General features: G+C 40.8%; 1 protein-coding gene across 3 annotated transcripts in view; it reads left to right on the top strand.

Annotated features, from left to right (window-relative positions):
* The window catches only part of TARP (TCR gamma alternate reading frame protein), a 59399-nt gene that overhangs the window by 40261 nt on the left and 3632 nt on the right, over positions 1 to 15506 (top strand). The window contains exons 3-6 of one of the 3 annotated variants that reach the window (XM_074379806.1): positions 1006 to 1065; positions 3185 to 3514; positions 8895 to 8942; positions 10536 to 15501. In XM_074379806.1, the coding sequence (XP_074235907.1) occupies positions 1006 to 1065; positions 3185 to 3514; positions 8895 to 8942; positions 10536 to 10678 (581 nt within the window). In that variant the 3' untranslated portion in view covers positions 10679 to 15501. Of the gene's footprint in view, positions 1 to 1005; positions 1066 to 3184; positions 3515 to 8894; positions 8943 to 10535; positions 15502 to 15506 lie in introns of those variants that run through there. The other 2 variants (XM_074379804.1, XM_074379805.1) reach the window with 2 other exon arrangements.

Raw genomic sequence — 15506 nt, forward strand, 5'->3', positions numbered from 1 at the left:
GTCGTGCTGCTGACTAGGAAAAAGAGCCATTTGTTTTGGAAAACACAAATGAAGAATTTCCATACACTGACTGCATATATTAGACTTTAGTCAGGGTTCCCTTTGATTTTCTTAACACAGCAGATAAGGCAAATGATAGCCTATTAAAAATTGGGCGTGTGGAAAGCATGTTTCCTGTGTTGTTGGGGATGGTGGCTTTGAGAATCCTAGGCACGTCAGAGCAAAGTGGAATGCAAACGGAGGAATTGAGAAATGATTCCTCCTGCTTAATTGCTGTGGATTTAACTGCCACTCCAAAATGCTGATTTTTTTTTTTTTTAGTAAGGGATTAAAATGCCATGTCAAGGCACACAATAATAGCAAACAGATTGCTAATCGTAACAATGATGATGATATCATCACCATAACCTCTTGTATTTCCATAGCATTTTTTAATTTTTTGAGACAGGGTCTTCCTCTGTTGCCCAGGTGGGAGTGCAGTGGTGCAATCAAGGCTCACTGCAGCTTCAAACTGTTAGGATCAAGCGACCCTCCTGCCCCAGCCTCTCGAGTAGCTGGGACTACAGGCATGCATATCATGCTCAGCTGATATATTTTTTTTAATTTTTAGTAAAGATGGGGTCTCACTATGTACTATGCTGTCCAGGCTGGCCTCGAAGTTCCGAGCTCAAGCAATCCTCCCACTTCAGCCTCCCAAAGTGCTGGGATTACAGGCATGAGCCACCGCACTGGGACCTGTAACATTTTGATCAAATTGCTTGTTTATAGCTTCTTTCATTTTGGTCTCACTTCAGTGCCGGTAGCGATGTTGAACTGATTTCCACTAGTATCGCTGTTTTTAGATAAATAAAACACCAAAAGCTTTAAGCTATCTGATTTGTTGAGCAACATAACTTTTATGAGCAAAATGAATGACGACTGGAACCCTGGTGTTTTGAGAATCTCAGACCACGAGAATTTGAAGAACTCAGGGAAACTGACTTAAGTTTTTGAGATGGATTGAATCACTGTGGGATTATTATTTTAAGAAACTCTTTGGTAGTGGAACAACACTTGTCGTCACAGGTGGGTATCAGAAGAATACAATATTTCCAAGGCAATAGAGGGAAGGGAAGAAATGATTAAATTGGAACAATGTAATAATGTTTAGAAAAAAAAGAGGAATTTGATGGGGATTTGATGTAGAAATCTTAGGAGAGACTTTAGAACAAATGCTTATACTAAAAGAGAACCGAGATAATATTGTACAAATATCATGATAGGATTTGGCTTTGTGCATATATGGACTTCTATAAAGTACTCACATATGATGTATGAAATGTTATTAAAATATTTGTTCCTGAGACAAAATGTATTATGACAGGTAAGTCTGTGATAGACTCTATCAAGTGGACACATGTTCACCTCTGATGGTCCAGCATGTTGTGAAAGAACCCAGGTGTTGGAGTCAGGTCGACCTGGAACTCCAGCTCCACCACTCACTGCTTAGCAAACTTGGGTGATTATTCTCTGGCCTCAGTTTTCTAATCCATAAAATGGGATAGCAGTATGCATTCAGCATGGTTGTATGAGAATTGTAGAAGATAGTGTGAATTAAGTACTTGGCACACTGTCCAAAAACAGTGGTTTTTAGACAAAGACAATAATGGAGCTTTAAAACAGTTACATTACATATAGGACAGATACAAATTCTGGGAGAGACATCAAAAGTCAAAATATAGATATGCTGATTTATACAGACTTTCTCATTAATAGTTACCCTATTAATTTATTAAAAACCAGTCTAAACAACATACCCCTGGTGTGTTCTTAGTTATGCTTAAACTTCAAATGAAATTCCAAAATAAAATGTGCTTTTGGTTAATATTTTCTAAAGCAAAACAAAATTTTGATAAGTGCATTACTGGAAAAGATTAACACAAGAGTATTTCTGAAAATCAATAAAACTTTTTAATAGGAGTTTTGCAAATGTTGCCATTTTGCTTCTAAATTCAAGACATGGTGAATAATTTGGAGGTACAGCTGTAAATACTGGCTCACCCAAAAACCTGGAGGGTGCAGATGTGAAATTGAGATATTATATATATAAAGTTAGATATTAACCAGAAGGACTGCACATGGTATACACATTGAAGCTACACAGTCAACTTGATAGACAGTATGTATATGTGGAAGTAGATTCCCACTAAAGCAAGTGACTGTGTATTTATTGTTAACAATAAAAGTGAAAAAAATGGCTAGGCATAGTGGCTCACACCTATAATTCCAGCACTTTGGAAGGCTGAGGCAGGCAGATCACTTGAGCGCAGGAGTTTGAGACCAGCCTGGTTAACATGGTGAAATGTGTCTCTACAACAAACAAATAGGAGTTTGAGACCAGCCTGATTAACATGGTGAAATGTGTCTCTACAACAAACAAATATTAGCCAGGCATAGTAGTGCATGCCTGTAGTCCCAGCTACTTGGGAGGCTGAGGTGGGAGGATCACTTGAGCCTGGAAAGTTGAGGCTGGAGTGAGCCGTGATTGTGCCACTGCATTCCAGCCTGGGCAACAGAGCAAGCCCCAGTCTAAAAAAAAATAATAATAATAAAATAAATATGGCATATCACAGAATAAGTAAATGAAGAGTGGGAGTATGCAAAATTGTGCAACATAAGAATGTATGTTATTTGGCCAAAGACTGTAAGTTATAAAGGATGGGAAAGGGAAGTGGGAAAAGGACCAAAGAGTCTCATCTGTAGAGAGATCTTTAAAGTTATTTGATCTTCTTTCCCTTTCCCCTGCCATCCACTTTGAAAACATGCTTCACTGTGATGAAACAAGAGATTAAAAAATAAAATGAATCTGTTCATGAACGTTGGAAGCCTTGGTAGGAGGCAGGTAAAAATCACACTCCATCACAGCTTGGGCAAAATAAACAAAGGCCAGGTTTTCATCCAGCATCTGACAGTTGAGAGCCGTGACTTTTGGCAAGTTATTTAGTTTCTTGATCCTCTTTTCAACGTCTGTAAAATAAGCACAATAATAAGTACTGTGCAACCTATCCTGGGTGAAAGGCCATGGTGGACACCAGCTCACTAGCAACTTCTCTTTTTGTTGTTATGTACTAGGCCATTCCAAACCATGCAATGTGTGTGTTTCTCTAATAATTCTTTTAAATTCATATTCCATTTCTCCCCATAGATGAATATATTGGTGCAGACATTTCCCCCAAGCCCACTGTTTTTCTTCCTTCAATTGCTGAAACAAACCTCCACAAGGCTGGAACGTATCTTTGTCTTCTTGAGAAATTTTTCCCGGATGTTATTAATATACATTGGCAAGAAAAGAATAGCAGTATGATTCTGGAATCCCAGGAGGGAAACACCATAAAGACTAATGACACATACATGAAATTTAGCTGGTTAACGGTGCCAGAGAAGTCACTGCATAAAGAACACAGATGTATCATCAGACACGAGAATAATAAAAAAGGAGTTGATCAAGAAATTATCTTTCCTCCAATAAAGACAGGTACGTGTCTATATATATCATCTCTCAGAACACTTCTTTGAAAGGGAATGCTGCACCTTTTGTCTTTCAGTATTAATGAAAAACAAATATAAATGTTTCTTAAATGTTGCTTAGTGGTAGCATAAACGCCCTGCTATTTTTCTGCAGAATTAAAATGGTATAGGTTTTGGAGAAAACAAAAGGGAAGAAGTTACTGAAGCTTTCTCAGACTCAGCTCCATTATCCAAAATAAGAAAGTGAAATGCTGTTTTTTAGCTGTTAGATGGATTAAAGGAAAGAACATACACGGAAGCATCTAGCAACCTAGCACATGGGAAATGCTCAAAACGAGTTCTCCCTTCTTGTGATGACTTCGCTTGATTGGAAAATAAGAACAAGTATACGTCTTTCAGGAATGTTCTACCCAAGCAGGCAGAGCCACTCACCTCACTCTTGCTACCCACAAAGTTTAACCTAGAAATGATGGGTTCGTTGTTGACAAAATGACATTTATCTGAAGAAGCCAAAGCGTGGCTCTACGCAAAAGAGAATAGTCTTGGCCCCTGCAGTTTTATGAAGGCCTTGGGTTTTTCAGATTTTTATTTTCTATATTACCATACGGTAATATTTCATAATTAAAGGTTGGTAAGGCTTACGTGTACAAACGTTCGTCCATTTTCCATAATAAATGCATTTTCTGCCATTGGTAAGTGCAGCTTAATAAACATTTATTGTACTATGATGACATGCCAGGCTTAGGCTGTGGAAATGTAGATGAATAGAGGAGGATGAGTTACTGTCCCAGTGAGGATGCATGGCAGGGCAGAGAATGTGCTTTTTTCCTGATCTCTCAGGATCACCCATGATTCATGCATGAGGTCCCAAAACAGTGCCTTCGGTGCAGATTGTGTAGATCTCTAGACAATCAGGCAGAGGGCTGAACGTGCCCTGGCCCAGTGGTCCAAGCCCTCACTGTGTGTCAAAATTCTGAGTATGAGTGTAACAGTCCAGCAGCTCCAGAGTGGCCACGGAAAAGACCAATTTTGTGCTTTTCCCTATGGTTAACAAGTCCTTTTCAGCTAATGGGAAATGAGCATTAACAATATGTTTGCAGACCTTTGCCATGTACCATTCCAGATATCTAGGGCAAGTCTTTAGCTTCTCAGATCCTAAGTTTCTGCAGTGATCAAATGTGATTTCAAAAGTTACCTTGACTTGCTCCTGGGGCTACGATGGAGAGCAAAGAAAACAATGGCAGGGAAAATGGTTTGCTTTCAAAACGCTAGCATGGATGTGTTCATTTGTGTATTTAGTGTATTAGGTACAGCCTTTCCTAAAACTAACTGAAGTAGGGTTAAAAAACAATCCCAATTTTCTATTTTCTTTGCTGAGACACAAAGGGGAGGCAAATGTGCAAGGCTTGAGGTTAGTCTTACCACCGTGCTTAAATGTCCAATTAGTAAGTTCTGATTTTTCTTCTCTTTTCATTTTCTTTCTTTTTCTTTTTTTGAGACCGAGTCTTGCACTGTTGCCTGGGCTGGAGTGCAGTGGTGCGATCTCAGCTCACCACAACCTCCACCTTTCAGGTTCAAGTGATTCTTCTGCCTCAGCCTCTCAAGTAGCTGGGATTATAGACACATGCCACCATGCCCAGCTAATTTTGTATTTTTAGTAGAGACGGGGTTTCTCCATATTGGTCAGGCTGGTCTCAAACTCCTGACCTTAAGTGATCTGCCCACCTCAGCCTCCCAACGTGCTGGGATAACAGGTGTGAGGCATTGCGCCCAGCCAGGTTCTGATTTTTCTAGTGATCAGTGCAAAATAAAAAGTATAGTAAGTTACAGGGCAGTGAATATCATACAGGAAAGAAGTTACAGTTTTATAATGTGTTTTACTTTACACTAAATTCTAAAAGTAATTTTTTTTTTTTTTTTTTTTGAGACGGAGTTTCACTCTTGTCGCCCAGGCTGGAGCGCTGTGGTGGGATCTCGGCTCACTGCAACTTCCACCTCCCTGGTGCAAGTGATTCTCCTACCTCAGCCCCCTGAGTAGTTGGGATTACAGGCACCTGCCACCATACTTGGCTAATTTTTGTATTTTTAGTAGAGACGGGGTTTCAGCATGTTGGCCAGGCTGGTCTCGAACTCCTGACCTCAGGTGATCCATCTGCCTCGGCCTCCCAAAGTGCTGGGATTACTGGTGTAAGCCACCGCTCTCAGCCTAAAAGTAAAATGTCTTTCATGCTCTTCTCAAGACAACTAAGTTAAGAAGGACACTTCTCTTAATGTCATTCAACAGTAGATTTCTAATGCTCTTTATTGGAAGTTTGTTTTTCTGATAAAAGCTAAAAATGTAACAAGGAAGTGATCATATTATATAATAATGAAGTACTTCTGAAGCACTTCAATGTGACAAGTCACAATATCAATGTGACTTGACCTTGACCTTACTTTCTAGTCCCAGAAATAATCGCACTAGGATGCTGAGCTCCTGTAATAAAAAGGAGATAAAACTAATCTAGTCCACATTGGCAACCAACCTTGATTGTGAGAGAGGGAACTCAGGATACACTTACAGATTTTATTATGAGGAATTGTTACTTTGTTTTTTGCCTCAGTCAATGCATAGAAATAAGTTATAGTCATTTTCATTTACCTTTTAATAAATAAAGCCACCATAAGGAAAATAAAAAGACATTGAAAACCCTTTAAAGTCAGACCTTAAAGATATTTGGACATGAGACATGGTAACTAACATTTTCATCTGTGGGACTTACCCAGAACCTATACCTCACGCCCATTTTATAGAATACACGAAATAAAGATCTTACTGAACAGAATCATATCCGTATAGACAGGAATACATCTACTCGAAAAATAATAAACCAAAACACCAATGTGACTCTGTTTTCTCCTATCTGTTTAAAAATATGTTGTCTTTGTATCCATATTTGTTGCTTCCTTTTTTTTTTTGTTTTTGTTTTTTACATCACAGATACTTTCAGCTCTCACCTCAGGTTTTATTCAGAGAACTATCAATGTGGCTTGACCTTGACCTCTCTTTCTAGTTCCAGAAATAATTGCACTAAGATGCTGAGCTCCTGTAATAAAAAAGACCATCTGCTGAGAATAATTAACATACTGAAAGAGATTTTCTTAGAGTACACAATGGTGAAATTATATTGTCTCTTTATAAATTACTTTATATCTATTTCTGTGGATTATTTCTACAAAGTACTTTTCACATGTCCAGTTTCGTTATTTTTATTTTTCAAACCAGAACATTTATTGCGTGACTAATCATTGAAATTCTTAAGATGAACTGGATGCTGCAACAGCTGCCCTCTTGGTTTTAGGTGTTGTTCCCTCAGGGAATCCATGCCTGAACCTGCAGTATACAATTTTTAGGTGCCTCATGCGACCACTCCTGGTGGTATTTCATCTTTCAGCCTTGGCACTCCAGTTATACTTTCTCTTGCGCTTGGCGGGGCAGCCACATTTGCCACAGGTGGACTTCTGAAGGTGGTAGGTCTTAGAACCACAGTGGCGGTGGCCGGCCGGGTGCGGTGGCTCACGCCTGTAATCCCAGCACTTTGGGAGGCCAAGGTGGGTGAATCACCAGGTCAAGAGATCGAGACCATTCTGGTCAACATGGTGAAACCCTGTCTCTACTAAAAATACAAAAAATTAGTTGGGCATGGTGGCGCATGCCTGCAATCCCAGCTACTCGGGAGGCTGAGGCGGGAGAATTGCCTGAACCCATGAGGCGGAGCATGTGTCTTATTGCGAACCTTCCCGAAAGGTTGACACTCCCTTCCTTGTCTTGCTTCTGTGGCCGAGACTGGAAGACGTGCAATTTTTTTTATTCCCCTACAACTACTGTCTGAATACTGGCTCTGCTATTTACTAGTAGGATTCTCAGCAAGTTGCCTGAACCTGTTTTTTTTTTTTTTTTTTTTTTAAGACAGAATCTCTGTTGCCCGGGCTGGAGTGCAGTGGTGCAATCTTGGCTGACTGCAACCTCTGCCTCTCGGGTTCAAGCAATTCTCCTGCCTCAGTCTCCCAAGTAGCTGGGACTACAGGTGCATGCCACCAGGCACGGCTAATTTTTTTGTATTTTTAGTAGAGACAGCGTTTCGCCATGTTAGCCAGGATGGCCTCAATCGCCTGACCTTGTGATCTGCCCACCTCAGCCTCCCAAAGTGAGCCATGGCGCCCGGCCTGGCCTGCACTTTTTAAACGTTATTTCCTCATTCAGAACATGGGGCCATTCATAATACAACTCACTTAAGTGTTATTGGGGAATTAAACAAACAAACAAAAAATGCATGGGAAGCATTTAACATAGTGCCTGGTGCAATAATAAGCGCTCAGTAGATGTTAGCTTTTATTAATATTGTCATGTTCAGAAACACTATACCTCCAGAAAACCATGTGTTGGAACTGGGGGCCTTGGGGATGTGCATGATTTGGAAAGGTATGGCTGCTTTTTTCTGGTTAGATGAGAATTCTCCTAAGCCAGACTCCTTCAAACATGTAAGATTCTGTTGTGGATTCTAGAACTGAAAGGATTCTCTGCCAGGTGTGGTGACTTATCCCTGTAATCCCAGCATTTCGGGAGAACAAAGCAGGAAGATTGTTTGAGCCCAGGATTTTTGAGACCAGCTGGACAAGATGGTGAAATTCTGTCTCTACAAAATCACAAAGATTAGCTGGGCACGGTGGCGTGTGCCTGTAGTCCCAGCTACTCGGGAGGCTGAGATGGGAGGATCACCTGAGCCTGGGGAGGTTGAGGCTTCAATAAGCTTTGATGATACCGCTGTACTCCACTTCAGTCTGGGTGACAGTGAGACTTTGCCTCAAAAAAACCCCCAAATTATTCTTTTTGCTGATATCATGACAGCAGTGTGCGCTAAAGACTGTAAAGCAGCCACTTGCTCTATTTTTCCATTGAACAAGCATTTATCAGAAACAGACTTTGTGGCAGGCACTGTGTTAGGAGCTATGAATATGGAAGGAAAACCAAATGGTCTTGGATACTATACTCCAGTTGTGATAAAAAAAGAAAAAGATGTGTTCTTCATGAACGTTAACATTTTTATGTACAAAACATAAAATATGAATTAGATCTACCTAATTACATAGAATCAGACCAATTATTTCTGGAATTGTGGGTTCATATTTTTAATAACTGTCCTCCTGCTTCTCTGTTGACAGATTTTTATAAATATTCATTTAATTACACAACATGCATGCGTGCATGCACACACACACGCACACGCACACATGCACACACACGCATGCACACACGTGCACACACACGCACACACACGCACACACACACACCCCTTGACAAATAATGAGCATGAACAATTGACTAGCACTTGCTCTCATTCTTCTAGATGTCATCTCAATGGATCCCAAAGACAGTTGTTCGAAAGATACAAATGGTAAGTTTTGTGTTTTTTATTTCATCCTGATCATTTTAACTTTTCAACTTCTTGAGCTTGAAAAATCAGGAAATGGATTTTTCTAGGTTGGATGTTGCAGAATGAACTTAGTGATATTTTACATTAGGCCCTCATTTTCTGAGAGTTGTATTAACAAAGCAAACTGCTGCTTTGGGTATGAGATGACTGTAAATTAGAGGATACAGTGATATGATTTTAATTATTTCAAAAAAGAGACTTCATTTATTCCTGTGTCTTGTTTTCATGACTAGGGAAACATGATACCATGTTGCTTCTAGAGTTGTTTGGTTTTAGTCTTTGCACTTTCTACTAGCTAATAACACGACCTAGTGTTTATCAAGTGCTTTTTACACAGAGGGGCTTGGGCTATGTTCTGTACTTTCTTGTTTAATCCTCTTAATACTTCTATAAATTGGTACAACATTTTATTCTCCCATTTTTACAGTCCCTTTAATTATACAAATCCTTTATACATGTCACACAGCTAGCTCGGGGATTTCAAATCAGGCCATCAAGTAAAGAGTCCATGCACTTACTAAGTTCTGTATTCTTTTTCTGCAATAGAGTCAGATAGCAAGAAATTCCAGAGCCAGGGACCTGAGACAAAATGGACGTAATGTGAGGATGGCTGGGTGCCTAGGCTTTGGAGACTGGACTTTAACTCAGGCTCTTTTAATGATTAGATGTAATGACCTGTATTTTGTGAGTAACATGTTTCTCATCAGCCAATCAAGAACAATTACACCAAATTCATAGTTATTGAAGAGATAAGGGCATGCATGTGAGATGTCTGGCATAGTGTTTAGCAGACACAGAATCAGTACTGGTTTCCGGTCTTTTCTCTCTGCATTCGCACAAAGAATGTGACTAGAAGCATGGACTCTAGCCCTGCTCAACTTTCCTCTATTTCCAATACCAAGAGGGCTCTGGACTTCAGCTGCCACACCAGGCAAGGAGGGGCAGTAACATCTCACTTAACCAAGGGCAGGGAGTTATAAACACATCACTTCTTGAGATCCTTTTCCACACCAAGGAGTGATGTTTCTGGAGTTCTGACTTTAGGAAGACAAAACACGTAATGTGGAAATTTCCACAGGAAGAGACTCAGCCTCGTAGCTCATGGACTAGCCACTGTGGTCCACCATCATTGTCTTTACTTATTCCTTGACATCACATATATCTTGCAAAACTTCAAATGATATTCAATGATATCACCCAATAATAGCATAGCCATAATTAGAGACATTTAGGAGAGACAGGTGAGTGTGCCACAACTACCTAACACATCAGCGAATCTGGATTAACCACTTTCTTTGATTTTCTATGGTGCAACCTTGCTTATTAATAGTTTGCAATGTTTAACTGACTTTAGCAGAGGTTGTTAATCAACTTGAAAGCTGAATTCTGACTTGTCTTGCTCTTAGTGGTGGTGGAAGTAGTAGATGTTTACTTTTATGTTTTGGTGGTGGTGGAATATCACTTCAATGTAGATCATCAGAAGTAAGTATTTGTGAACCCCTCTCCCAATAACATGTCTTAGTCTGAAAAAAGATCATGTGAAATTTCTCTTAGATGCACTGCTGCTGCAGCTCACAAACACCTCTGCATATTACACATACCTCCTCCTGCTCCTCAAGAGTGTGATCTATTTTGCCATCATCACCTTCTCTCTGCTTAGAGGAACGGCTGCCTGCTGCAAGGGGGAGAGATCGTAACAGACGGCAGCATAAGGAGGCCATCTTTTCTTCATTGTTTATTGTCTTTAGAAGCGTCTGCTGAGGATCTAGCTGGGCTTTTTTCCTGGGTTGGGGCAATCTCAGTTCTCATGTGTGTGCTATTCTATCATTATTGTACAATGGTTTTCAAACCAGCGGGCACACAGAAAACCTCACTCTGTAATAACAATGAGGAATAGCCATGGCAGTCTCTAGCATCACTCTCTCCATATTCTCCACAGCTCCTTCAGCCAAGCCAAATAGCCACAGTGTAGACAGCCTGCGGCTTCCAGCCTCCTTCCTCCCTTAGTGTTCTTTAATCAGATAACTGCCTGGAAGCCTTTCATTTTACACGCCCTGAAGCAGCCTTCTTTCTAGTTGAATTATGTAGTGTGTTTATCATAACAGGCAAAATAAATTTTTTAAAAATGAAAAGCTGACTTTTGTCCATGTGTATTTTAATTGGGTGACATTGAATTGAACATCCAAGGTAAGACACGGCATGGCAACTGGGCTATGGAATTCTATATTTGTTGTAAGAATGGTCCAACACCTCATTTCTAATTATTTCCCTGAGATAGTGGTTATGACACCTTCTAAGAGGACTCACAACCAAATGAAGGAGCCCATGTGCTTTTCTTATAAAGGTCACCCGAGTAAAATTCATTTGGTTTAGGACATTCCAGTGGCAATCGGACACCATCTACTGTGACGCGTACTTTGTGAGCTCAGCTCTAGTATGTTTCACAGACACTGTATTTCCTGATCCTCACAATATCCTCATGAGAGCTGTCCTAACACCAAAGAGGCAGTGTGACGGAGAGGTTAAGCACATGCTCTCTGGTCTCAGGAATCCTGGGTATGGTATTTAGTATCTGTGTGGCCTCAGGCAAGTTACAGGAACTCTATGTGCCATAATCTCCTCATGCAAAATGAAGTCATAATGCACCGTTTCCTGGAGTTATGTGGATTATATGAGTTAATAACACCTGGCACATGCAAGTCCTCTACAGTATCAGCACGAACTGTTGGTAGTTTTACTTTACCGTAATAAACCAAAAAGTATCTGATACAAGCCTCAATCATCTGAGAAGTTTATTTTGCCCAGGTTAAGGGCATGCCCAGAAGAAAATAACACGGAATCACAGAAACAGTCTATGATCTGTGCCTTTCTCCAAAGATGAAGTTGAGGGCCTCGACATTTATAAAGGATAGGTGAGCTGGAGAAGAAAGAGGGAGAGTGTCACAGTCCACATGTTGTAAGAGCAAGAGAGCAGGCAGGGGAAGTGCCAATTATGTATTCATGTTGCGCTCAGTAAATCAGCACTTTACATAAGATAAGGTGAACATAGAGTAGCTACCTCTGGAGCTATTTAACCTTTTATCTGTAGCTGTCTGTGTAGGCACAAAAGGAAAGGCACTTTCTTGCATGATCCAGTTTTTGGGTTCTTTATTTCTTTTTTCGAGACAGAATCTCGCTCTGTCGCCAGAGTGAAGTGCAGTGGGGTGATCTCGGCTCATTGTAGCCTCCACCTCCCAGGTTCCAGTGATTCCCCTGCCTCAGCCTCTTGAGTAGCTGGGACTATAGGCACGCAGCACCACACCCGGCTAATTTTTAAAATATTTTAGTAGAAACGAAGTTTCACCATGTTGGACAGGATGGTCTCGATCTGACCTTGTGATCTGCCCACCTCGATCTCCCAAAGTGCTGGGATAACAGGCGTGAGCCAGCACCCCGGCCTGGCTTATTTTTATTCTAAAAAATAGCATGGTGAATTGGGGTCCTGAGTTTTTCTTTTCCTTTCACAGTAGATTCCACACATATGCAAAAGCACTAACAGTGAGCTCTACTCTTACCTCTCTGCAGAAAGGTTAGGTGATGGGAATAGGGACTCAGTGAGTATCTACTATGTACCAGGCATCCAGAAAACCTTGATTAGCCAGTTGAGGTCAGTACAGTTTATAGATTAGAAAGACTAAATTATCTACTCAAGGTCACCATTTTTAAAGTAATAGTCATAATTTAAAGCTAGGTTTCTCTGAACCCAGAGCCCATATATTCATACACACACACAAACGCACACATATTTATCCAATATAACATCTTTTCTTTCATCTTTTCAACTGGGGAAAACAAAACGAAAATACGCATTGTTTCTTTACTAAAGGCATCCTTCTGGGAGTCAATGAGAATTTTCTTAAGGAAACGAAGGAAACTTGTGTTTCTCCTCATCTATACTCCAAGCTACTGGTTCGTCACTCATTTCCCCTTTGTTTTTCTCTTTGGGTAAAATTGACCTACTCTGGAATTACGATAATTGCGTCGCCGGCTGTAAAGAGTATAGAAATTCTATCTCTGTGTGTGTCCGAGATGTGTAGCTGCTCTTTTTGAGGGTGCTAATGGACTGTCTCCGGCGCAGTTAATGGTGCTCTCTGGTTATGGATAGCATTCTGACACCCCAGCTCCTCCCAGAGACTAATCAGGCCCAGAGATCTGCAGAATCACCTTGGAGGAGATTCTTTGGAACATCTAGGTGCATTTCTGAGTTAGGAGGTAGAAGAAATTATGCATCTTTCTCGGTCTAGTACATTTCTACCACAGCACAGCTACCACCTATAGGGAGGGCACATGGTGCAGGAGGAATACTAGTCACCCTTCACAGCTAGTTAGAGCCCTGGCCACTTAATCTGGCTCTAACTCTCTGTACCATTTGTTTTCTTTTTCTTTTCGTTTTTTTTTTTTTTTTTTTTTTTTTTTTTTGAGATGGAGTCTCATTCTGTCACCTGGGCTAGAGTGCAGTGATGCAATCTTGGCTCACTGCAACCGTCACCTCCCAGGTTAAAGTGATTCTCTTGCCTCAGTTTCCCAAGTAGCCAGGATTACAGGCTCCCACCACTATAACTGGGTAATTTTAGTAGAGATCGGGTTTTGCCATGTTGGCCAGGCTGGTCTCGAACTGCTGACCTCAGGTGATCTGCCCACTTCGGTCTCCCAAAGTGCTAGGATTACAGGTGTGAGCCACCACACCCAGCCCCTATTTGTTCTTAATCATCCCACATTGACTAAGGTCATCTATCTTTAGAAGAACGTGTTTAGATTAAACAATTTCAGATTTCTACCTAAAGTTACAAATTCAGTGATTAACATCCTGATGAAGTAATGACAGCAGTCACTCATATAGTACTCACCAAGTATCCAGTACTGGCTTAAGGATGTGTTCACTCATTTAATTCTCACAAAAACTCTGTATGTACAATTACCTTTGTTCTGTGGGTGGAGAAACTGAGGCAGAGGGGGCTAAAGAACTTTCCCATAGCCAAACAGCTACTAAGAAACAGGGCTGGGATTTGAACTCAAGCAGCCTGGCTCCAGGAGCGCTGCTCTTACCTTCTATATTATTTCCTCCTAGAGTGAAAACAGATTACTTGTAGTTTCAATTAAAACAGGAAAATGTTCTTCCTTATTATGCTAAGAACTAGGAAGAAAACTGTCTCTTTAGCTGTTCACATTTCCACCCCTTGCTCCTATGCTGTTCAGATAATTAGAGGGTTGTAGGCCAGCTTGCCAGTTTTTCGATGCTGGTGAGACTTACATGCTGAACTCCCATCCACCAAATAAGACTTCTGTGATTAAAGACCAAAGCACGTGGTTGGATTAAATAGTACGGAACAGGCAGCACTCACAGGTGTGCAATGGAAAAATTAGGCAAAGATTTATACAGTTCGACATAAAAGCATGTCTCAATGGTCACCACAGAGCTAGCGTATTTCATACACTTGTCAACTAAAAAAAGAAAAAAATTATTAAAACAACTCCACATATTTCTCAACTATAAAAAAGGAAAACTTCAGTGCAACAGTTCTCAAAATATTTATAATTATGCATTCTTTCTTTCTTTCTTCCTTTTTTTTTTTTTTTTTGAGACGGAGTTTCGCTCTTGTTACCCAGGCTGGAGTGCAATGGCGCGATCTCGGCTCACCGCAACCTCCGCCTCCTGGGTTCAGGCAATTCTCCTGCCTCAGCCTTCTGAGGAGCTGGGATTACAGGCACGTACCACCATGCCCAGCTAATTTTTTGTATTTTTGGTAGAGACGGGGTTTCACCATGTTGACCAGGATGGTCTCGATCTCTTGACCTCGTGATCCACCCGCCTCGGCCTTCCAAAGTGCTGGGATTACAGGCTTGAGCCACTGTGCCCGGCCAATTATGCATTCTTTCTACTGTTTTGGAATTCCTTTCCTCAAAGATTTCATTTTTGAAGGTTTTTGGTCTATCAAGAAGGTCATAGTCAATGCTTTATTTTCCCTGTTGTACTAATCAAAGTCCTGTATAACTGCCAGTGAGAAATTCTGCGTAGTGCGATAACCAGATACTACACCAATATAATGCAGCCACACAGCTAGAAACTCAAGCTTTTCCTTAGCCATGAAAAATTATTTGAGTAAATACATAGCTTCCATTATGTTTGGTTAGGTTCTTTTTCATTTGTTTGCCTTTTCTGCTGTGTTTGAGTAATAGTGAGTAACAACCACTTACTGAGCACCAGGAATTCTGCTCAGCAACTTGCGTTCTCTCTCTCGGATGCTCTCAACTGCATCACCTTACAGCTATTATACTCATTTCACTGATGAGAAAACCAAGCCTTGAGGTTAAAAAATATGCCCAGTTAATCACTGAGTGAGTCCCAGAGTTCACATGATTCCAGGACTGTCTGACTTAAGACCTGCTGCCTTATCCATCGTACCAGGGGCTCTCCTTTTGGGAGCCTCTATCACAGACCAGGCATCAGGGCTTTAGAAAACCCTGCTTTCATAATTCTAATGTGCA

Source organism: Saimiri boliviensis, chromosome 10, assembly GCF_048565385.1.
Source record: "Saimiri boliviensis isolate mSaiBol1 chromosome 10, mSaiBol1.pri, whole genome shotgun sequence".
Classification (NCBI taxonomy): Eukaryota; Metazoa; Chordata; class Mammalia; order Primates; family Cebidae; genus Saimiri; species Saimiri boliviensis.